The 25,477-nt window shown below is 37.4% G+C and overlaps 2 protein-coding genes across 2 annotated transcripts; both read left to right on the top strand.

Moving 5' to 3' along the window:
- Nucleotides 1–13,655: 13,655 nt before the first annotated feature.
- On the top strand, nt 13,656–13,965 carry GCK72_012192 (uncharacterized protein; the record flags this gene model as incomplete). Its single annotated transcript, XM_003105420.2, has 2 exons — nt 13,656–13,815; nt 13,859–13,965. The coding sequence occupies 2 exons, from the start codon at nt 13,656–13,658 to the stop codon at nt 13,963–13,965; spliced, it is 267 nt and encodes an 88-aa protein (XP_003105468.2).
- Nucleotides 13,966–18,918: 4,953 nt separating this feature from the next.
- GCK72_012191 (uncharacterized protein) lies at nt 18,919–25,233 on the top strand (the record flags this gene model as incomplete). The annotated part of the gene is made up of 8 exons (XM_053728907.1): nt 18,919–19,144; nt 19,219–19,338; nt 22,639–22,718; nt 22,763–22,899; nt 22,953–23,073; nt 23,124–23,202; nt 23,285–23,387; nt 25,095–25,233. The coding sequence occupies 8 exons, from the start codon at nt 18,919–18,921 to the stop codon at nt 25,231–25,233; spliced, it is 1,005 nt and encodes a 334-aa protein (XP_053583679.1).
- Nucleotides 25,234–25,477: the final 244 nt, after the last annotated feature.

Below are 25,477 nucleotides of genomic sequence, written 5' to 3'. Positions count from 1 at the left end.
AAATCATTTATCACACACAACTTCCAATTGTATTGATCATGGATTGCAGTTAGCGCCGTCTCTCTCTCTTGTTGGACATCTTACCACGCAATTAGCACGCGATACAGTCCCCATACGTAATACGGCTTAACAAAAGGCACACAAAATATTGTTGAAGTGAAACTGATAAAATATGACCGACGCTTTCATCTCATGAGATTCTCAAAAATATGAATGTAGTTCTGCTATTAATCGTCAGGAATTGAATATTTTTCGAATCGTTCCACATGTAACACAATGAAACGTTCAGGATCAGAAAACTGTCATTCTACAAGAAATTACAAACATTAGAGAAACAGAGAATTATTTATTTTTTATTCCAATTTATGAATCGTGAAAGAGTGAGAAATACACAAATAGATTATTGTGTCAAATTTACTTATCTTAGTTCTTAGCTTTCCTGTGTTTCAGATGATCAAATTGAGACCTAAACCGTCTTTGGAGTGGGAAATTTGGAAGATGAAATTTTAAAACTGGAGTGGAAGTGCTTGAAAAGATACAATCGGAAACTGCGTTCTGTTAATTGCTGTTATTCAATTTTGATAAAAATCTGAGATAAAATGAGTTTTTGTTGAGCTATACTCCCGCTTTTCCTCAGCTGAAATTAAAACTGAAAAATCTGAGAAGGAAGAATCATTCAATTTAAACGAATAAAGCTTCAAAGAATCTCAAACAGCGAATATATAGATCACAGAATTCAAAATAAATAGTGGGCATGAAAAAACTATCACTTGAAACAGAAAATGTTTAAAAGTTCTACAGTTTCAGTTGTTTCATTTGAATCAGGTCAAGATGATTGATTTACTAGATTTTCACTTTTCCACACTCCAAATCTTTCATTCATGATCAGTTTATGTTGTAAATTATCGGCAACATGAGATCACCTAATCTCAATGATAATTTTGAATTGTTTCAATGTAGAGAACATAGTTCAACGGATCGACATTTTTCGATTCCCGGAATCCGGAATCCGGAACCGGAATGACAAAAAAACCCGGAATTTCGGAATCCGGAATTTGAAATGATTCGATAAATAAGTTTTCGATGATATATAAAGTTTAAAACAACTTTTGAGGATCAAAACCGAAAAAGAATTACTATAGATGTCTTTTAAACTCAAAACAATTTCAAAATTTCAACTTCTGGATTCTGGAAAAAGGAAACTCAAAAAACCGGAATCCGGAATTCGAAACAGGAATGAAAATTTTCATTTTCCGGAATCCGGAACCGGAACTGGAATATCAAAAAAACGCGGAATTCCGGAATTTCGGAATCTGGAATCCGGATTCCGGACAACTGTGGTAGAGAACAAGGGAAACACGTTGACTCTTTTCTTTTAATTTAAAAGTTCATGTTGAATCCGCTGTGGGAATGACACAGTTATGTTGTCAAAATCAATGTCGCAGATGAGGGATCGGTAATATTGAAATTGCCCACTGTGAATTCTCAGATTTGGATCATATTCAATTAACAACAATGACATTTGAATAAAAAATCAAATACAAAAACATTAGTAGTTTAAAACATTTCTTATATTTTTAAGTGCTAAGTGAGTAATCATTTGAAAATTTGACAAAAAATAAAAAGTTTGCACACTGCACGCGATCACATTATGCATAAATCGTGATGACACAAGAAGGAGAAATATTGAAATCGAAAACTTCCAGTTGTATAGATTTTCAGAAACAGAACATTTCGGAAAATATGTATTACATCTATACCGAATACCGAAAAATGTCGCGAACTGTTGCCACAGGATTGTTAGAATCACTGTTTTAATTAATTGTAGTGGATATTACAAGCAATTACTATTTTCCAGTTCAAGACTTAATTGTTACGTCACCAATGTACTTTTTTTCTCATAAAACATTTCCAACAATAGTTGTTATCAGTAAATAATTTCTGTTTCCGCTATTAGACAATTTTCACAACTGCTTCGATTTATAATTGCTTGATTCTTTTATTTTGCGGATTTTACCAATGACGACAGAATTCTACTTTTTTTGTACATTTTGAAAGTTTTGAGTAATGTTTTCAGTTTCATAATTCCCAAAACATTCACATGTTTTTTAACTAATGCTGTTCGAAACGCATCTTGTCTATTTTTCCTAGATGTCATTTACCATAATTACTTCGTAATTTGGCAGAAAACAATCTGTTTAAGATAAAGAATGTATTCTAAGAACCGTCCAGAAAAATAGTCCGATAAGTTCGACAAAATACTGTCACTCTTTCCTTCACCATTTTTAGAAATGATAAGAAATTGGGATGAAATACATAATTTGTGAATGTTTTCTGTTACGGGAAGTTTCTACACTCCAAGAGAACTATTAATAAGCTAATAGCTGTGTAGAGAAAACTATTCCCAAAATGTGTAGAAACTCACAGATTTTGCAGGAAATGGTTAAGAATCGAAAAAAATGAAAAAGATTCATCAAATAGATTACAGACAGACACTAACAACGGGTAGGTATAAGATTCCTAAAACTGTAATTGTTTGAGAAATAACAGTTAAGAAAGGCTCTGTCAATTTGTTTTACTCTTTAATTTTATTAAAGTTTCGTTTCGCAAAACAGACAAAGTTTAACGTTTTTATTCACTGAATATCTTCAATCTCATCTGGAAACGGTGACAATTTGTATGTTTCATGACTCTTTCTTTTTCTTGAAACAGATTCTGACGATAATCCACGAGAGCATAGAAAGGTTGCGGTACTGAAACATGAGGCAGGTTTTGGAAAAAAAAAACTACACAATAAATGTACTGACTGAGAAAAAATCATGAGATATGACAAAACTATATTCATCACCGTTCTTATCACAAAACTGTCTTCCTTGATTTCCTTTGGAAACAGAATATATCAGTCGGTTTACGTCGCCTAACGGCGACTAAACCTCCTTCTCTACACCACCCTTTTCAGTTTTACAGCGCCTGCGGCGCTTCTTAGCCGAGCAGTTCGTTCCGACATAGCACAATTATAAAATCTTTCCTTTTCAGACTCAAATTCTACAAACTTTCTCAATGACTTTTTCTATCCTGATAGAATATGGAATTGAGAATGATCTGTTTTTGAATTTTCGAATTAGAACTTTCTTCCTATGTTTTCCTTATTTCGAAACAGTCTTACAAAAGAACGTGAACTTGATAACTCTTCTCTCTCCCCTCCCCAAAAGGCGAGTGATCATACCGATAGGAGTTTTTATTTTTTGCCTGATCTCCTTCTCGGAATATGGCAGACTAAGACCATATGTTTTTACTAAAGTTCAAGAACTTGAAGACTTTTCTGTACACACCGCTACAATTCTGTCATAATGGATGATTGAGTTCCAACTTTAACGGTGTTTAAAAAATTAAAAACTCAAAAAGTGTTTTTTTTTGAGAATTTTTTGTGAAGCACTTTCAGGTACGAATGAGGAGGATTGGAATCTAAATAGACTGAATAAGGGGGCTTCTTTAACTGTTGAATTTAGAAATATGTAAAATAGGTAGTTTTAGTTTCGAAGTATTCTAGAGAAGAGAAACGGCATTGCCGCCGAACAGTCCAAAGTTTAGGAAGCAGAACTTTTTGGATGGAACCAAACTAAAAAGAAGATTTTCGTGTATATGAAAAAAAATATTGAAAGGTTTTGAGGGAGGGAGGCGGCATCGCCGCCGATAAGTCAAAAACTTTAAAAGAATACTTCAAACGTATCTTTTGAAGATGCGAATAGGAAATTCTCTTTTGGTAAAAGGCAAAAAAAAACACATTTCCTGTATTTAGTACAATTAATTCTGAGACTTGGATGTCTCAACCATTAAATAAACGACTAGGAGTATAGAGAATGAAATAACACTACTCAAGAAGAGATGGTGATTTCTGAATAAGGAACTTTGTCGTAGCTCGGTTACCTTCAAAAAAGAAACAAATTCTAGAAGGATTTTTCTAAACATGGTCTTAGTTTGCCATACTCAGAGGAGGGTGGCGGCATCGCCGCTGATCAATCAAAAGTTGAAACTTTATATTTAGAGGATCACCTGCTTATTGATGAGAGGGAAAATAGAGATAATTTGTCGAAAGCTTATCAGAAAAGTAGGAGTGTTTAAATTGTTCTCTCTGGAACGGGTTGCTCAGCTAATAAAAACTACCAACAATTGAAGAAAAATTATAGGACTAGAAGAAAAAGAGAATCCTGATACCCCGATTGTTTGAACCATGTGAGAAGCGCCGCAGGCGCTGTAACACTTAGAAGGGTGGTGTTGAGAAGGAGGTTCAGTCGCCGTTAGGCGACGTGAACCGACTGGTTTATAGAGAATTCTCAAGGCACACGGAAAGTCAATTCCTTTTTAGAAATTCGGATTTCATATTCCCTTCTTCAAAAAATGCACTTACAGTATTTTTTGAGTTTTTTATTTATTTATTTATTTATTTATTTACGATTTCGTGAATCGTGAAGAGAAGTGGAGTCATATGAAGCTGCGGATAAAACTCTTATTGTAAGCTGCCATCAGCTTCTGACACACATTTCAAAACAAAAAACCAAAAATATTTCCGACCTGGAGGGAACGAACTCACTACCCCGTGGGTGAGGGTCATCTGCGTAGACCGCTACACCAAATACGCGTGGCCGGGGCGCTCTCGAGAATGCAGTCAAGAAACGCCGAGTCAATAGTATTAGGTTGATATTTTGTGCTTTCTACCACCCTGTCGGGACACACCTTTTCTGAACGCTTTCTACTGTTGAAATCGACATCGTCTCCAGAAGACGTCAAATTTTATATTTTTGAGAAACTAAAAGTTCGGGCATCATCTAACAAGGGAACCCCAAGCACTTGCAAGTTTGGAATTCGATGAAACTTTGGTGGAAGGTCAAGGACCACTCCAATAGAGTTCCCACAAAATATTGGAATCCGCCCGACACTCTGCTCCGAGTTATGGGCTCTCAAAGTTCAGCTCAGATTTAACACAGTAAACCTCATTTCCTCACTTCTCAACAGTTTCCAAAAATTCACTTCCCTCCCTTTGCCACGTTTTCGACTGGCCGAGTGGCCGCACAGGTGAACCGCTGGGGAACACATATGGAACCGCGCGATAGCGTATGTGCGGCTAAAAAGAATGAGGGTTGGACCCTATATGTGTCTATGTGGATCACCGCGCGGTCGACCGAAAACGTGGGGCGCATATGGAACGTATATGGATAGCATATCAGCATTAATTATACCAACCGTATTTGGTTGATTATTGTGTATGAAACACTAGAAATGCCTAATTCATTGTTGTGATTGGTATGTAATGCTATTATGTTGTTTCACTTTTCCTTTTTCCAACTTGTTCACTTCCCATTTCTCGGACTTGTATATTTTCTCCTTTTTTCTCGAAGTTCTTTCCTTTTTTAAACAGATAATGGCAATACTTTAAAAAAATTGAAAATCACACACGATTTCCTATAAAAATCTTATGTTAGCTTGGTGGTTATAACACAATCATTGATTCTCAAGCTTTTCTTTGAGCTCTGAAAGAAAATGATACCCGTCGAAGAAATTCGAAATCCGGTATTTTGACTTTACTTAGTTATCTATTTCTATCGGTTAGGACAGAAACAGACTTGCGGATCTGAAAAGAAAAGAAACTTACAACACAAGGACGGTTTATTCGCGTGCTTATCAAAAGCAAAACTTAGAACTGATTAGTTAAGGAGAGTTCAATTTCACATCAGCCTTTTACGTGGCTTGGGTCGTCCAGATTCCACGTGACTTTTCTCCTTTTGTTCCTTCTCTTCCAATGGGTTTCGAGAATGTATAACTTCGGCGAAGCCACTTCCCCCTCCTCTCGGCGATCGGGCATCCTTTTCCGAGGTCTTTCTTCAATCCAGATTGTGGTCTTCTGTCTGCGTTCTTCTCCCACTGACATCTGACTGGATGGCTCGGCAACGCATTGTGCAAGTACTTCTGTAGACCATCCAGCGACTTCCGATGCCATTTCTCCAAGATCAACGGTGTCTTGTGATTTCCGACGGGCATCAACGGATCCACAACTTCCACGTTCGCTGATGTCTTCAGCCATTCTTTCCACTGTTTGGCCACATTGTCGACGTCCCCGAATTCACATTGTAAACTTCTCGGCATCATCCAGACTTTCTCCACTTCCTTCGCCACGGATTTTACGAACTCAACTCTCTTGCTGTTCTCATCCTCCTTATCAGTGTACTCAACAAGCACCACTGCCTCCTTCACTTCTCCCCAATCGAACTTCTGAGTCCACCCCGTTATCGTCTTATTACGATACTCGAGAACACCTGGCCCCCTCGCCTCCAATCTAGGTCCGATGACCGCAACACTCGCCCGAATCTTCACCTTCTTTCTTTCCTTCTCTCCCTCCGACTTGAACACCTCTCCCACGTCACCCGTGCTTGCCCTTCTCCCCCTCTCTCCACGCACGGCAACGCTCTTGCACTGTATCTCTGATACCTCCGTCGGAACCTTCCGACGTTTCTCTCCTGGTCTCTCCAGTTTCTTCTCACCTCCAATGAACTGTCCTTCTGCCGAGTTCTCTTCGGCATTCACCAAACCATATGGATCTTTCCATTTCAGCTCAACGCCAATGCTCTCAAAAGCATTAGTTCCTATCAGTATCTTCTCCACCCAATTCTCAACCAACTGGAAAACTACTCTCACTTTCCGCCCTCTGACCACCATGGGAATTTTGATCTGCCCCCTGACTCTCATCTTAGAGTTTGACGCATTCAAAACTGTGAATGTCGGCTTTCCGAACACTTCAACTTCCTTTTCCCAGTCACGACACCCCGCCTTCAACCTCTCATAAGCACTAGTCGATATCACCGATACGACTGCCCCACTATCAATGACAACCCGTCTCCGTTGTCCCAACATCTCTACCATTTCCACGGTTTCCACCCCAGCATTCTTGACAGTCCCCTCCTGGATCTGCACTTTATCGACTCTTTTCGATACACATTGCCAGGAACCATGTCCAATTCCTCCACAAGTAAAGCATTTCATTTTCGCTCCACTATCTCTTCTCTCCCCTACAGTTTTCCGGTCACCATCGTTACTACCTTCAGGCGACCGACGACCATCACTGTTTCCCTGATCTCTCAATCTCCCCATTCTCTCTTTTTGCTTCCTCAGTTTCTCATTCTCCCTCTGGAGTACAATATCCTTCAACTGGTCATACTGCGCCGCCAGTGGCAACTCCAACCGTTTAGCTACAAGCACCGACTGCAGCATGTCATCATCCTCCGTAGCTCTCATCAACTTTGTCGTTCTCATCTGCGACAACGTCGCTTTCTCGACCTTGGGATACGCTTTTTTCGACCACTTCTCTACCTCCACCAGGTATTCCCAGAACTTCTGTCCCGGAGCCCTCTGAAGGCGATCGAATTCATGCAAGGCCTCAGCCTTCGCATCCCCCTGTCTCTTCCGGAGTTTTCTCTCAAACTCCACAAACAACTCAGCAATCGGCCTCTCCCGCCTATCTCCCAGTGACTTGAACAGTGACTTCGCTGCCCCCTTCAAGTATCTCTCCTCCAATATGGCTACTAGCTCATCATCCTCATCCGTAACCTGATGGTACTTCAGCAAGAACGCTCTCTTGAACTCCTTGAAGTCCCCAGTACCGTCAAACGTTTTTGGCTCTGGCAACGCCGACGCCTTCATCATTCTCCCCATAGATGCCACCATTCCCATCATAACCTCGTTCCCCGCGCTATACCTGGAACTTCTGCCACTCTTCCAATCTTCACCCCAACTTCTTTCACTATCCGAGAATTTTCCACGCCTGCCATGCATCGAGAATTCGTCATCCGAATCCCTTGAGGACCACTTTCTGACCACCTCCAACCTCGAGGGCACCGGAACTTCCTTAGTATCACGGACCTGTCCAGCCTTCTTAGGCTCACTTTCCTGCTTTCTGAGCAGTCCTCTCAACTCGCTACTTGCCTCACGCTCCTCCTTTAGCGTCTTTTTGTACTTCGAGACAGCCTCCTCAGCCAATCTCTTCTCCTCTTTCAGCTTGTTCACTTCTCTAAACAACGTCTCTCTCTCCTTATTCCAAGCATCTTGTAACAATGCCAACTCATCCTGGGCCTTTTTGGCATTCTCCACGATGCCACCTGGCACCATTTCTACACCGTTCTCACAGAGTTCACGCAACTCTTCTACCGTTTCCACTCCATTTTCCCTCATTACTCCAATAATCTCTAGCGGCCATCTCTCTCCGCCAAGCTCTTCAAATCGTTCTCGCAACTCATGACAGTACTTTTTCACCGGCTCTACAAGCACTTCTGACTGTCTCTCATTGTCTTTGCACGCCGCCTTGAGTGCCTCATACATATCACTCTCCATACGACCCGAAGACTCCAAAAAGTCAGTGAATCCCTTCACCAACTTGCGTCTCTCCTTCAGTCTCACCTCGTTCATTTGGACAGCCCATGACTTCTCGGAAGAAGTAACACTCGAGCTTCTCTTTTTAGTTCTCTCCGTACTGAACGACATCACCGTTTCTCACCACCGTCTCACCAATATCACACCAAAGTATCTCACCACGGTCTCACCGTTTTTTATTTGTCCGACTCTTCGATCTTCGATCTCCGAGACAGGAACAGTACGTTCGCTGATATTTAGTCAACGAGAGGAAATAGTTCTAATAGCGAAGGAGCTCGGATCAGGTCTTATCACCTTCACCAGCGTCTGACTTCTACTACTACAACTAATTTGGTTCGGCCCCCAAGTTATCTATTTCTATCGGTTAGGACAGAAACAGACTTGCGGATCTGAAAAGAAAAGAAACTTACAACACAAGGACGGTTTATTCGCGTGCTTATCAAAAGCAAAACTTAGAACTGATTAGTTAAGGAGAGTTCAATTTCACATCAGCCTTTTACGTGGCTTGGGTCGTCCAGATTCCACGTGACTTTTCTCCTTTTGTTCCTTCTCTTCCAATGGGTTTCGAGAATGTATAACTTCGGCGAAGCCACTACTTCGGTATGACAAATACTTACCGTCTTACCTTTAAATCCACCTGAAACATATGATTTCTTATCATACCGAAGTGAAGAAGAATATCAGACCCGAACTTCTCAACAAAAGCTTATAATTCAAGTTTCTTGAGAAAATCACAATTTTTGTTTTGGAAAATAAATTTCCACAAGTTTAAATAGATTTATTTTTATTTTTAAAGTTTGCCATTATCTGTTTTGTGCAAAAAGAATGAAGAAAATCGGTGAAGAACTTCGATAAAAGGAGAAAATGGGCCCGGACTTATAGAAAAAAATGTCGCGTCGATTTACGGTAAACAACACGCCCACGTGTAATTCCGGAGTGTCGTTGCGGCGGCCGGCCGCCACCCTCAAATATGGACCATACATGGAACGTATATGGGAGCCAAATGGGTGCACGCGCGGACAGTACACAGAAAAGACGACCGCACATATACGCCACACGCGCGGTCCACTTTTCATTTAGGGACACATATAGGACGCTATTCTGGCACTTTCACATATAGGATTCCCAGCGGTTCACCTGTGCGAGTGGATGTGCGTTGAGTTACTGCTGGAAGGGGAAAGGGATCGACCCCATGCCAGGAATTTTGGTTTTTTATTTTTTGTCTTTCCTGGATGGACAGTTTCATCTTTTTTTGAATGTTTTGGGTGATTTTTTATATTGCCTTGTACTTATTTTACCATGAAATTTCATTATTTGAAGTTTTGGAAAAAACAATTTTTTTGGATGAAATTTTCAAAGTTCCTTACCCCTTGGGTGCCAATTTTATACAAAAAACATTTTCACCGAAATAACGTTTGGGAATAGTCAACATGAACACATAATCTATTAGAGAGACATTAGAAGTGTATTTTTAATCAGTCTTCGGCAAAAGTTTTGGATAAACTTGCAAACTTGGATCGAAATCACTACAAACCAACTTCAGGACTGGACATTTCATGTCTCTAATAGATTATTATGTGTTCATGGGTACTGTCGTTGACTATTCCCAAACGTTATTTCGATGAACATGTTTTTGGTATAAAATTGGTACCCAAGGGGCAAGGAACTTTGAAAATTTCATCCAAAAAAATAATTTTTCCAAAACTTCAAATAATGAAATTTCATGTTAAAATAAGTACAAGAAAAAAAATCACCCAAAACATTCAAAAAAAAGATGAAACTGTCCATCCAGGAAAGACAAAAAATAAAAAACCAAAATTCCTGGCATGGGGTCGATCCCTTTCCCCTTCCAGCAGTAACTCAACGCACATCCACTCGGCCACTCGGCCAGTCGAAAACGTGGCAAAGGGAGGGAAGTGAATTTTTGGGAACTGTTGAGAAGTGAGGAAATGAGGTTTACTGTGTTAAATCTGAGCTGAACTTTGAGAGCCCATAACTCGGAGCAGAGTGTCGGGCGGATTCCAATATTTTGTGGGAACTCTATTGGAGTGGTCCTTGACCTTCCACCAAAGTTTCATCGAATTCCAAACTTGCAAGTGCTTGGGGTTCCCTTGTAAGCGCAATTTCCTATCTATCTATCTAGGTTTCATAAAAATTGGTCCACTACGGAGGGAGTTATGATCGGCGACAAATAAACGGACACACGGAATCTGTTGAATATTATTAGTAAAGACCAGTCGGTTGACGCAGCCTACGGCTGCTCAACCTCCTTCTCTACACCACCCTTCTCTGTTTTACAGAGCCTACGGCGCTTGATAGGAATTCACTCAATGATTTTTTCTATTCCGTTGGAATATGTCTTTTAGAATGAGTGGTTTTTCTTTTTATAAATCTGAACTTTCCTATGTTTTCCTTATTTAAAAATAACCTTGCCAAAGAACTGGAGCATAATAACTCGTTTTGTTTTTTTTTGTTTTTCCTTATACTCTTTCTTTTTTCCCTACATCGGCGGCGATGCCCCTCCCTCTTCAAGGTAAATAAGTATGGCAAATTAAGACGATGTTCTAACAGATCCTCATCCTAGAATTTATTACTTTTTTGAAGGCAATCGAGCTGCGACAAAGTTCCTTATTCAAAAATAACCATAACTACGTGAGTAGCATTCTTTTATTCATTATACGCATGGTAGGATTAAAGGGAAGTTTTTTACTGATCGGCGGCGATGCCGCCTCCCTCCCTCAAAATCTTTCAAGGTTCAAGCTCAAAATCTTACACACGGAAATCTTTTAGTCCGGTTTGATCCAAAAAGTCCTTTTTCCTCCTTTTTTTGATTGTTCGGCGGCGATGCAGCCTCTCTTCTCTGAGCTACTTCAGAACTACATAGTTTATACATTTCTCGGTTTGAATGTTAAACACAACCGTTATTCAGTCTTTTTTTCATTTCAATCGTTCACGTTTGTATCAGAAACCGTTTCACAAAACTGAAGATTAGAAATCTGGAGACTACCATGTCACATCTACAGAAAATTCACTTAAATTTTTATTAAAAAGTTTTTTACTGATCGGCGGCGATGCCGCCTCCCTCCCCCAAAAAGCAGTATGGCAGACTTAGACCATTCTTTAACAAACCCGCATCCTAGAATTAATTTCTTTTTAGTGTTTAACCGAGCTACGACGAAGTTCCTTATTCACAAATCACCATCTCTTCCTGAGTAGTGTTCTTCCATTTATTTAGTTTCCTAGTTGGCTTCGCTAACAAAAAAAACATATTTCCCCGGTTTCCCTCTCTCCCATTATGTATGTGAGATGGATTCAAAATTCACATCGAACTTTCGAGTCCTCCTCCGAAAAACAATTTCAAATTGATGGCATATCCGCCGACCTTATAATAAAGGTTAATTTTGCAACATCTCCAACGATAAAAAAATTATTGACCAATTTTTCATCATAGTCACTTCTATTCATTCCATTTGAATCCAAAAGTTCCTCAATAAATTACTTTCCTATAGCCAAAAAGGAAAAAAAACATTTACCACGGGGAGGAACGAACTCACAACCCCATGCTTAAGAGTCATTTGCGTAGACCGCTACACAGGTGAACCGCTGGGGAACACATATGGAACCGCGCGGTGGCGTATGTGCGGCTAAAAAGAATGAGGGTTGGACCCTATATGTGTCTACGTGGATCACCGCGCGGTCGGCCGAAAACGTGGGGAGCATATGGAACGCATATGGATAGCATAATCAGCATTAATTCTACCAATCACATTTGGTTGATTATTCTGTATGAAACACTAGAAAGGCCTAATTCATTGTTGTGATTGTTATATAATGCTATCATGTTGTTTCACTTTTCTTTTTTCCAACTTGTTCACTTCCCATTTCTCGGACTTGTATATTTTTTTCCATTTTTCTCGAAGTTCTTTCCTTTTTTGAACAGATAATGGCAATCCTTTAAAAAAATTGAAAATCACACACGATTTCCTATAAAGATCTTATGTTAGCTTGGTGGTTATAACACAATCATTGATTCTCAAGCTTTTCTTTGAACTCTGAAAGAAAATGATACCCGTCGAAGAAATTCGAAGTCCGATATTTTGACTTTACTTCGGTATGACAAATACTTACCTTCTTACCTTTAAATCCACCTGAAAAATATGATTTCTTATCATACCGAAGTGAAGCGGAACATCAGACCCGAACTTCTCAACAAAAACTTAAAATTCTAGTTTCTTGAGAAAATAACAAGTTTTGTATTGAAAAAATAAGTTTCCGCAAGTTTGAATAGATTTCTTTTTATTTTTGAAGTTTGCCATTATCTGTTTTGTGCAAAAAGAATCAAGAAAATAGGTGAAAAACTTCGAGAAACGGAGAAAATGGGCCCGGACTTATAGAAAAAAATGTCGCGTCGATTTACGGTAAACAACACGCCCACGTGTAATTCCGGAGTGTCGTTGCGGCGGCCGGCCGCCACCCTCAAATATGGACCATACATGGAACGTATATGGGAGCATTATGGGTGCACGCGCTGCCAGTACACAGAAAAGACGACCGCACATATGCGGCACACGCGCGATCCACTTTTCATTTATGGACACATATAGGGCGCTATTCTGGCACCTTCACATATAGGATTCCCAGCGGTTCACCTGTGTACACCAAATATGCGCGGCCGGGCGCTCTCGAGAATGCAGTAAAGAAACACCGAGTCAGTAGTGTTAGGCTGTTATTTTGGGATTTCTACCACCCTGTCGGGACACACCTTTTCTCCTTCTCTCAAAGCAATTTATCACTAAAAACGTCATCATCTCCAGAAGACGTCAAATTGGGTGTTTTCGAAAAAAGAAAAGTTCGGGCATCAACTAAGCCTAATTTCCAATCTATCTATCTAGGTTTCATAGAAATCGGCCCACTACGGAAGGAGTTATGATCGGCGACAAACAAACAGACAAACGGAATCTGTTGAATATTATTAGTAAAGATTGTTAATTTTTACAGAACATAACTACTGTTTCAGCAACATGTGAAGTCGAACTCGTTGTTTGATAAATTTAATTCAGGCCTGGAATTTAGGATTAGAAAAAACACGGTGACAATATACATAGGAAATGTTATTGCAGTGAAACTGAAAAAATACGTTCGCTTTCGTGTTATTGCTACCATCACATGAGATCCTCGATAACATGTAAGCTCTCGTATAAAACATTCGGATTTGACTAGACAAGTTATCATTCAACATGAAGCTTCAGTTCTTTTTATTATTGGTTTTTGTGGCGATTGGAGTCTCGTCAGCGGACAATCAAGATTTGCAGGAAGTTAACGGAGTTCAAAATCTTAAAACTGCTATTCAAGAAGAACTTAAAAACATCAGAGGTGTTGTCAATGCTTCGGAAAATGGTAAGTCATTAATTGTTTAATCGAATAAAAAAATATTTTGCAGAGGATCAGATTGAGACCTACACCGGCTTGAGAGTGGGAATACTGGAAGATGAATCGTCAAAACTACGTGAATTAATTAAAAAGTTACAATCGGAAACTGCGCTCTGAAACTTTTTGTTTTTCAATTTTAATAAACGAATTTCAAAAAGTTAATAAATGGTGAACTGAGTATTCATCTCTTAGACTTTCTCACTGTCTTAGTTTATTCACTCCGGAAACAGAATGTATTTGTTAGTTTTTCAGAAATTAGAGCACTAGTTCCCCTGTTTTAGAAACATGTGAAGTGGAACTCCTCGTTTGAGAAATTCAACTCAGTTGTTGAAGTTGAGCGGAATGCAGTTTTTGAAATGATGGAAAGAGAAAAGCGGAACAAAAAATTGTTGATCGGAAGGTAGATGGTAAAAAGCGGAATTTAAAATTGCGAAAAAGCGGAAGGCGGAGGTCGAATTTGACTTTATTATGTTGTAAAACCCCCTAAAATTTGTGTTAAACTTCATTGTTTGGTTAAAATTGATAGCAGTGCTGCAGAAAGACTGAAGGCAGAATTCAGCTTAATCCTGAAATAAAACTACAGTTCTGAAAAAGACCTCGCCACTGGCGATTCGCCAGTGGTTTCAAATCGGAGAATTCGGGAAAAGCCGCACTGTAGAAAGCAATTATCGAATCACTCGTTTAGTTTCGAGAACAGTTCTGAAAATATATAGCTAGTCTAGAGAAGATCGATTGAACAGTTCTAAATATTAAACTGATGTGAAATACTTGAAACAGTATCTGGTAGAAAAGCACGTTTAGAAAAAATATGTCGTTTTTTGAATTTGACAACTGCTTCTATTGAACCCAAAATATCTGTATTAAAAATACAATTTCGATGATTTTCGCAGAGAAACACAACAACACCAGCAAGTGTGACTTATTGGCAATCTGATAGAAATGAAACAGTAAAAGGTGTGTATCTCCGGGGGACTAATATAATGTCATAGGGAATTGCATGCTAGATTTCTCGTGTTTACGTCGTTAAACAATTTTTACATTCGCATTTGTTTAATTGAATATTTATTGTAAAAATGATAGAAGAACGTTCGTATTTTTTAAACGAAATATTTAAAATCGTATGGCAACAGTAATTTTTTTGAAAATATAAGTTGCCCGGATGGATTGATCATAGCTCTCAGAACAAAAATCGGCTCTATTACAGTTTAGATGTCCTTTGAAAACTTGAACGTCCCAAAAAACACTTAGACGTCCCTTAAAACACTTAGACGTCCCTTGAAACACTTAGACGTCCTTTGAAACATTTAAACGTCCTTTCGGATCCCAAATATGTTCAAAAACGTTTAAACGTCCCAAAAAACATTTAGACGTCCCAAAAAACGTTTAGACGTCCCATTAAATATTGAGACGTCCCTTGAAGTCCGAAAATTTGGTTTTAAATACTTAGACGTCCCAAAAAACATTTAGACGTCCCAAAAAACATTTAAACGTCCCAAAAAATGTTTAGACGTCCCTTCAACACTAAAAGCCACTGAAAGTGTTCAAGGGACGTCTAAACATTTTATGGGACGTTTAAATGTTTTTTGGGACGTCTAAACTTTTGAAAGAACGTTTAAAAAAAATTAGAGTTTGAAAGGACGTTTAAGTGTTTCAAGGGACGTCTAAGTGTTTTAAGGGACGTTTAAGTGTTTTAAGGGACATTTTAGTTTTTAAAGGACATCTAAACTGTAATAGAGCCCAAAAATCAAGTCTCCATGGAAGAATTCACTTTTCAAACAGTGAATTTAATTCAGTGACTGGTATCGTTAAATGTAGTCCTATCAATTAAGTAATCACGATCGTAGCTATCATATATTGTCATAACAGTGAAATTGTTCTATGAACACCGGATATTAAAAACTGTTGCATTTCAGAGCAGTAAAACTGATTCACTTTCGAGTTTTATGTGATTATAATTCAATTGAGCCCCATCTATATCTCTTTAACTTTCTCACTGTCTTATTTGATTCCCTCAAGAAACATTACATATTTGTTAGTTTTTACAGAATTTAATGCTTCAATTTTACTGATTCAGCAACATGTGAACTCGAACTCGTCTTTTAAGAAATTCATTGATTGATGTGTTAAGAATTTAAAAATGGTGCCAGTCGCATAATGTAAATATTCACATTACCATTAAAACACAGTTCTGAAATAGACATCGCCACTGGTTTCAAATCGGAGAATTCGGGAAAAGCCGCACTGTAGAAAACAATTATCGAATCACTCGTTTAGTTTCGAGAACAGTTCTGAAAATATATGGCCGCTGTTCGAAAAATAATTGAACAATTTTAAATATGAAAGTGATGTGAAATACTTGAAACAGTATCTGGTAGAAAAGCACATTTAGAAAAAACATGAATTTGACAACTGTTTCTATTGGACCCAAAATATCTGTATTAAAAATACAATTTCGATGATTTTCACATACATAGGAACAACTAAAACTCACCACTGCAAGTGTGGCTCATTGACAATCTGATAGAAATGAAACAGTAAGATGTGAGTATCTCCTGGGGACTAATATAATGTCATAGGGAATTGCATGCTAGATTTTCAGTGTCTCCGACGTTCATAAAATTTCATATTTGCATTTTTTTATTTTACATTTCATCTTAATAATGAAAAAATGAGCGTCCTTATTTGTTTTACGAAAAATTTGAAACCGTATGAAAAAAACTATATTTTTTAATTATAAGTTGCCCTGATGGATTGATTCTAGCTCTTCAGAACAAAAACCAAGTTTCCATGGAAGAATTCACTTTTCAAACAGTAAATTTATTTCAGTGACAGGTAGATTCGTCAAACTTAGTCTTATCAATTTAAAAAATCATGATCGTAGCTATCATATATTGTCAAAGCAGCGATTTTCTTCATTGAACACCGTATATAAAGAACTGTCACATTTCAGTGATTTAGTTTCTCATAAAGATCATTTTCTAGAAAACTCGCTACAGAACAATTTTTCTTCGTACTCTTATCTATATCTTTTGCGTAAAAGCCCAACAATTCTTCATCTAAATAGTAAAAGATAAAGCACACGATTTACTTTTTCGATGAAATAAAATTTTTCCTATTCTTCCTCTTTATGACATCAACAAACATTAAATTACTGGACTTAGTTACTCAACAAAAAATCAAATTCTTGAATCCGTAAAATAATTCAAGAGAAAATCGGAATTGAGATTAGTAATGAATTCCAAGAATTTGGGTGAACGGAAGCATATAAATTCATTGAACCAACTTAAAATGAATTCAGTAATTTTTTGAAAGAAACTTGTATCGGAAGTATAGTTTTCAGTTTTAGAGAAGACTTAAATATTCTTTGTATTGTCACAAGACTATTGTGTTCCCTTTTTTCTTTTCTAACTAGTTTACTTCTCAATTCTTGACTCATAAGTTTTGTTCAATAAAACAATTTTTTGTTATTCAATATGTAGTAACTTTGGGTAACCTCTGACTGCCTAGTTCGAATCTTGTAGGACCATTCAAATTACAAATATCTATGTTCAGATAGTTTCTTCACTCTACCCCGTTTAGATGTTTTACCAATTTTGCACCAAAAACAAGACCAAATGTTTCTCAGATATTACTAAAGAACCTTTCCACGTACACATATGCTGTGTAATGATTAACTGTGGCTTAAAGACATTTTTGCCGAAATGTTTCTTTTTGTGTTTCAAATATCACAACTGGAGCTGACCTTTTTCTTTTCAGACTTGACTTTTTCAGACTAACCAATCCCCCAAAACTACCATTGTCAACCAAATAACACATTTGAAATTCATACAGAAACAAGTACTTGTCGAAATAGAAGTGATTAGCTATGAGATCTTGGAAACGGTAATAGGAAAAGGATCAGTTCACAAGGAAATGGATGAAACCGTCTCGAACATCAATAAGAATAAATAAGCACTGCTCTTGCGCTTTTTGAAACCCCTTTGTATCAGGAATATATGTTTTTGCCAAAATTGAGAAATTTAATAATAAACTTTTATTTTTCTGGAATAAACAAAAGTAATGAAACAGTAATCGTATCTAGTTGTTTCAATTAGTGCTAGCTTATCATGAAAGTCGTAGCTAGAACCGTTTTAGAACATTTTGGGTGCATAGTTCAAGTGCTAATCCAATTTTTCAGTTTTTGTTTTCAGCAGACTCCGCAGCTGCTTATATTCAAGGTAACCCCCTTTAATTGACTAGAATGGCTACTTGTCAGAGTAAAAATGATTTGATATGAATTCCAGGAAAGGAAGGAATGAAAATCAGTTGGAGCGATTGATTTGGTAAATTCACAAAGACGTAATTTTTATATTACTGAAACTGAAAATCTTGAAGTTCATATCGAGTTCCTTGTTGATTGAACTCTTGAGCCTCTTGGATATTCTATGAATGCAGGTGGAAATAAAGGAATCCTGAAATACAAAAAAGGCATTAAAATAAAATTTTCAGGCGTATCTATCAAGTACTTCTTTACATATAATTATGCAGAACATATATGAAATAGAATATTCTGTTTCAAAATGCTCATAACTACACAATTGATGTCTGTTGGTTACTACCTTAGAGTTCCATATAGTTTAAAAACGTAATTGCACCGGAATAATTCAGACATCAATCCCAAGGTTTGTTGCCCAAAAACTTCCTAATCACTAATCACCCCATAATTACCCCTTTCAAATTCCCAGAATTTCAAATGTTTCCAAAATATCACGTACCAGATCAAAGTCTACCCTCTAATCTAAAACTGACCTACTTTTTCCCCCTAATTGAAACCACTTTATTCAATTTGTGCATTTGACGTGTCTCTCTCTCCATGACTCCACCTCTCCAGGAGTATTTCATTATACCTCCGCTATATTTACTAGGAATGGAATGGGGCACCTGATTTATTTCATTCTTTTTTTGATAGCTTGTTTTTTGGTCATGAAGTTGTGCTAATTGTTATTATCCTTGAAAATGAAAATGTTCCCGTTTCCATGTTCTATACCGCGCCCCTTTTCGCATAACACATTTTTCCAGCAAAATCTATGAATGGTGACCGACCTCTACTCCCTTCCTGCTGTCCAAATAATCGGCGACCCTCTCGATGAGACACTGGAGAAAGTTGTGGAGACTATACAGTTCTCTATCTTTTGCTTTACCCTTCCTTTTTATATTTTTGTGATCTACCACCTACTTGACGCTCAGTTACGAGGTGTCGAGGATTTATCAACACCGTTTTTCAAGTTGTGCGTGACAACGGCAATTGTGGATATTTGTGAGTTTTCTACTGTTTTCGCTCATCGATTTCCAATTTACTAAATCTATCTGAAACAGTGTGGATTTTTCCAGGGACCCTTCTGAACAACTACCTGGGCGCCATGTTTCCAAAATGGGGATGGGGAACTCGTATATATTTATTTCTTGATCGATACTATGCACATACGTATTTATATTTTGCGTGGACTTCTGGTGAGTCATTTTGATTGAAAAGGGGCTGAAAATTAGTTTTCTGGAACTGGTTTAGGTCGGGTGTCTCCAAATTATTAGTCCGCTGTAGTTCTGATCTTTAATATGAAAATTTTGAATCTATACCGATTTAAAATTAGACTTTGTGTCTGAAATCACTCTCACGTCAGAAAATACATTCTTGCAAAATCTTGAAATCTATTATCATGTGTCCGTGAAAAGAATCCTTTGTGATCTCTGAGAAACAGTTGTGGTTTGATTATCGCAAAAACAATTGGTCAAACATCTAAATAAGATATAATTAAAGCGAGTAAAGTGTCTGAACACAGAAATCTGTAATTTGAATTTTTCGGGAAAATAATAAAGTTAATAAGGTATCAAAAGTTATCTACCACAATATTACCTCACAAAAATAATAATAAACTTTCTTGTAAAAATTTTTTTAAAAAATGAGGCAAAAAGTAAAATAAGGCAAATGAAACAAACATGCTTGTCATACGGGCAGAGCTGTGACGATGGTTTCTCTAGAAATTTTTTCTGTAGTCCTGCTGGTTTTTTATAAGAATTATTTTCATTAGTTGCAATTTGATATGTCTATCTTTAGAATCGATTTTTATCAAAGAATTTTGTTAACGAAAAACCGTCGGTCCCACTTGACAAGTATGGAACAAACTGAATGAATGAGCAATAGTTAGAGTTGAATAAGTAATAATAGCAAATTTCAAAAAGATTTAAGCTTTCTATGAAACTGAAAATTATTTTTCTGATTTAAAACATAAACAGTTTTGTTATTAGTTTCATCGATGATTTTATTGAATGCGAAAAGTTGGAGTGTAGATTAAATAGAAAAAAGTATGGAAGCCTTACTTCCCTCGATAATTATCACAATATCAGTCGGCTCATGTTGCCTTCAATACCCACTATGTAAATGTTTAGAATGCAGTAGAAACACCATTAATTTTTCTAACATTTAGAAAACCGGAAAAAATTTTATATTTTAGCCAGAGACCGCAACATTTTTTCCTAGATATCGTTAATTTGAAACTGTCTGAATGCCAATAACATTGGAACTGGGTGGTCAACGATTACCCAATGCTACTCCAATTACGAATTGTGTTATTGGATAAAAAATTAGTCAAGAATTGTGATAAAAAAAAGTTGGACACAGCAATGAAAGAACAGTAAGACGAAGAATATTTCAGTTTTGTGTAAAACAGAAAATTATACTTCTGTTTCAAGACTGTCTTAAGACATAATGTAATCTTGCTTTTTGCTTCGCACTCACTTTACACTTGTGAATTGACCATATCAATCACTCCAACTGCTTTCGATTCCTTCGTTTCTTAGAATTCATTACTAATAATTCTTTGACAAGTACCCATTCTAGTCTATTAAAGGGGGTTACCTTGAATATAAGCAGCTGCGGAGTCTGCTGAAAAACAACAGAAAAATTGGATTAGCACTTGAACTATGCACCCAAAATGTTCTAAACGGTTCTAGTTATGACTTTTAAGATGAACTAACACTAATTGAAACAATTAGATAAGGATAATGTTTCAATACTTTAGTTTATTCCAGTAAAATAAAAGTTTATTATTAAATCTTTCAAAATGCGCAAAAGCAGTGTTTATTTATTCTTGTTGATGTTCGGCAACGGTTTCATCCACTTCCTTGTAAATTTAACCCTTTTTTGTTCACCGTTTCCAATATCTCATAACTAATTACTTCTATTTCGACAAGTAATCAATAGCATGAACGACTGAGGCGTCATTTCTGTTAGAATGGGGGTTTTATGGATATTTGTATTTTGAATCTGTCTTATTAACATTGAAACAAGACAGTCATAGCCCCTAGTTACTGCAATATTGAACAAGCAGATAAATTGCCTGCAAAAATGTCTTCAACTCACAGTTAATCACTACACAGCATATGTGTCCGTGGAAAGGTTCTTTAGTGATATCTGAGAAATATTTGTATTTTGTTTTTGTTCAAAATTGGTAAGGCATCTAAACGGGGTAGAGTGAAGAAGCTATCTGAACATGAATCTAATATTGCCAAACTAAATCTTACTAAATATCTTACCCTCAATACCCATACCATCTAATTCTGTGACCCGGTCTAATTTAAATCTCACTCAACTCCTCTTCTGAATGTAACGTGTCAGTGACTTGTTCCTTCGTTTCAAATAAAATATAATAAATATAATAGTCTTGTGACCATATAAATAATATTTAAGTCTTCTCTAAACTGAAATCTATATTTCCGATACAAGTTTGTTTCAAAAAATGACTTGAATTCATTTTCTCTTTGTTCAAGGAATTTCTATGGTTCCGTTCACCCCAATTCATGGAATTCATTACTAATCATTTTTATTTCTAGTAGTCCTTCTAGTCTATGTCAAATGTAAACAACCGCGGAGTCAGATTTTAAAAACAGAAAAATTGGATTAGGGCTAGAACTATGCACACAGAATTTTCTGAAACGGTCTACCTAAAATTATATATTGGATAATGTTTCAACACTTTAGTATATCGCTGTAACATAAAAGTTCTTCAATAAATCTCTCATTCGCGGGTTCTTGACCGTAAAAAAGTTTTATACTACGGTAGTCAAGACCATAGTTGTCCGGAATCCGGATCCCGGAAATTCCGGGTTTTTTTTGACATTCCGGTTCCGGATTCCGGAAAATGAAAATTTTCCTTCCGGTTCCGGATTCCGGATTCCGGTTTTTTGAATTTTTTTCCGGAATCCTGAAGTTTAAATTTAATATTTTTTTTGAGTTTTAAAGACAACTGCATTACTTCTTCTTCGGTTTTGAACCTCAAAAGTAGTTTTAAACTTAATTTATCATTAAAAACACTCAAAAAATTGACTTGGCCTTACAAGTTTATCGAATCATTCCGGAATCCGGATTCCGAGAAATTCCGGAATTCCGAGTTTTTTCGTCATTCCAATTCCGGATTCCGGATTCGGCATTTCGAAAATTTGATTCCGGTTCCGGATTCCGTATTCCGGAAAATCTAAAATCTTATTCCGGTTCCGGATTCCGGGTTCCGGAAATAAAAAAATCTCATTCCGGTTCCGGATTTTGGATTCCGGAAACTGAAAAATCGCATTCCGTACAACTCTGGTCAAGACCCACTCCGCGTCCCCGGGCCGAACTTTTAGCGAGCGGTCGGCCACCGGCGAATGGGTGATATATAACCACAACCAAATTAAATATTTGATAATGTTTTAAAACTTTAGTTTATCACTGTAACATAAAATTTCTTCAATATTTTTTCCATTGTATCCGGTTGTCAGGAATCTGCCAAGCAATGTGCATCTCAGTCCTCGCCACCAATCGCCTCTCCGCTATCATATTCCCAAATCGACATCATCATGTAACCTTCTTTCTCATTTCTCAACTCAAGTTACATATTTCTAGATCTGGAGTACCCAACGTCTCCGAATAGCATACGCGATTCAATTTCTACCGGGAATGATGGCTGGTATGGCAACGCTATTCGATAAAACTCAACTTTATAGAAATTCAAAAAATGGAGTGATTCCGAAGTTTAGGAAGTGAGATTTTTAGACAATAATGAAAATTAAAGAAATGATAATTAATGTTTAAGTGAAGCCCTGGTCACCTACTTCTTCCTAATTGCTGGCGCATTCTTGACTGTAGTTTGTATATATCTGATATTTGCATATTGTTATCTACTGTTTGTTTTAAGAAGAAACACAAAAATGATAGTGAGTTTAAAAAAGCTATTGATTTTACTGGAGCCCTGTTTTTGTTTCAGAAAAACTCGGCATTTCAAAAATCAAGGAATCAAATCAAGAAGAAAGAGATGAAATTATTTATTATGAGTAGTATTACAGGTTAGTTTAAATTTTTCCTACTATTTCAATAGTTCCATATTTGTTGTATAATTCTAAACATCTCGATTATATTTGTTTCCAGTCGCAATCCAAATCGCAGCATTATGCCTATTCGTTTCTTATGCAACTTCGTGTAAAATACGAGCTTGCGCCTGCTCCGTATTCTATATTTCTGTCTGTTTTAGGTACATTTAGTTTAGATTGCAATAATTTATTTCCCGGTATAGCAAGGAGAAGGGCTTGCCACCCTTTTCCCGCACCAGTTGAAGTATAAACTGAATGTCAAAAGGAGAGAAGGGACTCTCGGCCGGCCGGGTGGTTGTTTACGCCCCGCTGAGCCAAGAGCAATACGTAATCTCAGTCGAGAGAGAACCCGAGGAAAAGAGAGTAGAGACAGGTCAGAGACTGGCCTGTGACATCCTCCCCTCTTTGGAAAGAAGGTTTCGTCCTCGAAACTCTATAGAAGAGATCAAGTTAGAGACCACTTTCCGCAGGGTTTCCCTAAGGCTCTCCCCTTCTCTCGAGAACTGCTTCGCCCCGAAGCTTCAACCAACTTGGAATTTGAAAAGTGGTTGAGAACTTTCGGTTATAACAGTTCAAAAGAACCTAAAACAGTGAAACAGACTATAAAACAACATAAAATACACAATAATAAACAATCGTCATCGGGGTCTCAAATACAAAAATCAGATTCTCATAGCGTCTTATTGCCCTAATCTTATCTAATGACCGAAATTTTGTCAAACTGGCGGCGTTAGGAAGTGCGGAGACAAACAACAATAAACTATGATGTTTTGAGGCGAGTATCTACAAGAAGAAAATCAAACATTCTAAGAAACAAAAAATTCTTGAAGCTGTGTTATACAATTGAATTAAAATTTGGGGAACAATCTTCTCAATTAATGGTTCTATTCAAATCAGGCTCATTTTAGCTGTTGACATTTTAGAACTCTCAATTACTTAATAACCATGCGCTTCCGCGCATGTGCTCATCCGCTCATTATCCTACACTCACTCTAGGGAACTTTTGTCACAACTAGGGGTGGGAAATTTTTCAAAAATGGTTTTAAGATAATTTATTATAATATTTACTTTCCTTTCCGGCATGAAGATTCCCATAACAGCTTTTCACATCAGGCCAATCCTTTTCCAGTGATTGAAGCCAAAACAATCCAAATCAAAATCCGCGATCGATTGAAATCGAGAACATCGCAACTGCATTGCACTGAGACTGACGACGATGAATATTAGAGTAATATAATAGAAGTTATAGAATGAATAGTAGAAATGGGTGGGTAGTGGGGGGTTCAAATGGGGGTGGTGGTTCCATGGGTGTAGCGGTGTAGTGGTAGCACTTCAGGACAGATTTGAATCCTGTGGACCAAAGAGTTCGCAGATGATAAAGTTGAATAATAGGCGCCAACTTTATCACCCTACTCGAGGTGGGACTTCCATGTAAAATACGAGCTTGCGCCTGCTCCGTATTCTATATTTCTGTCTGTTTTAGGTACATTTAGTTTAGATTGCAATCATTTATTTCCCGGTATAGCAAGGAGAAGGGCTTGCCACCCTTTTCCCGCACCAGTTGAAGTATAAACTGAATGTCAAAAGGAGAGAAGGGACTCTCGGCCGGCCGGGTGGTTGTTTACGCCCCGCTGAGCCAAGAGCAATACGTAATCTCAGACGAGAGAGAACCCGAGGAAAAGAGGGAAGAGACAGGGCAGAGTTTGGCCTGTGACATTCGATTCTTGTGATTTCACTGGACAAGTTTTATCTTTTGTATAATGCGATCAGGTAAGAAAAATTCTCTAAAAATCGTGGATATCATCAACAGGAACCTAAAACTCTAATCTTTAACAGCATTCCAAAAACTGTAAAAAATATATTTTCAGTGATCTCTACGCTGGCATCAATCCATATCTTCTATGGATATTCTCAGATTCTCTCCGAAAGTATATATTGATTCGAATTGGATTCAGAAAGAAGAAAAAGGGACCAAGTTCTTCTGTTCTCACTGTAGTTGTACATTGAATATTACTGGTTTTTTTGGAAAGAAATAAACGCTTTCAACATTATTTCTTATTACGAAAATGGATTTGGTCTAGTTTTGATATGTTTTTTGAAATCATTCTTATATATAAAACGCATGTGGGGTTTGTCTGTCACAATGTTGGCATTTTATTTTCATTTCCAAAAATACAAATCATCAAAGAGATTTCACGTGAACTTAAGTGTCGTAACCGAGAGGAAACGCGCCGAAGGCGCCTCAGTATGA

This window comes from Caenorhabditis remanei, chromosome IV (assembly GCF_010183535.1).
Source record: "Caenorhabditis remanei strain PX506 chromosome IV, whole genome shotgun sequence".
In the NCBI taxonomy this organism is placed as follows: domain Eukaryota; kingdom Metazoa; phylum Nematoda; class Chromadorea; order Rhabditida; family Rhabditidae; genus Caenorhabditis; species Caenorhabditis remanei.
The sequence above is the reverse complement of the archived record's forward strand: the minus strand, read 5'-3'. Positions and strand labels throughout refer to the sequence as shown.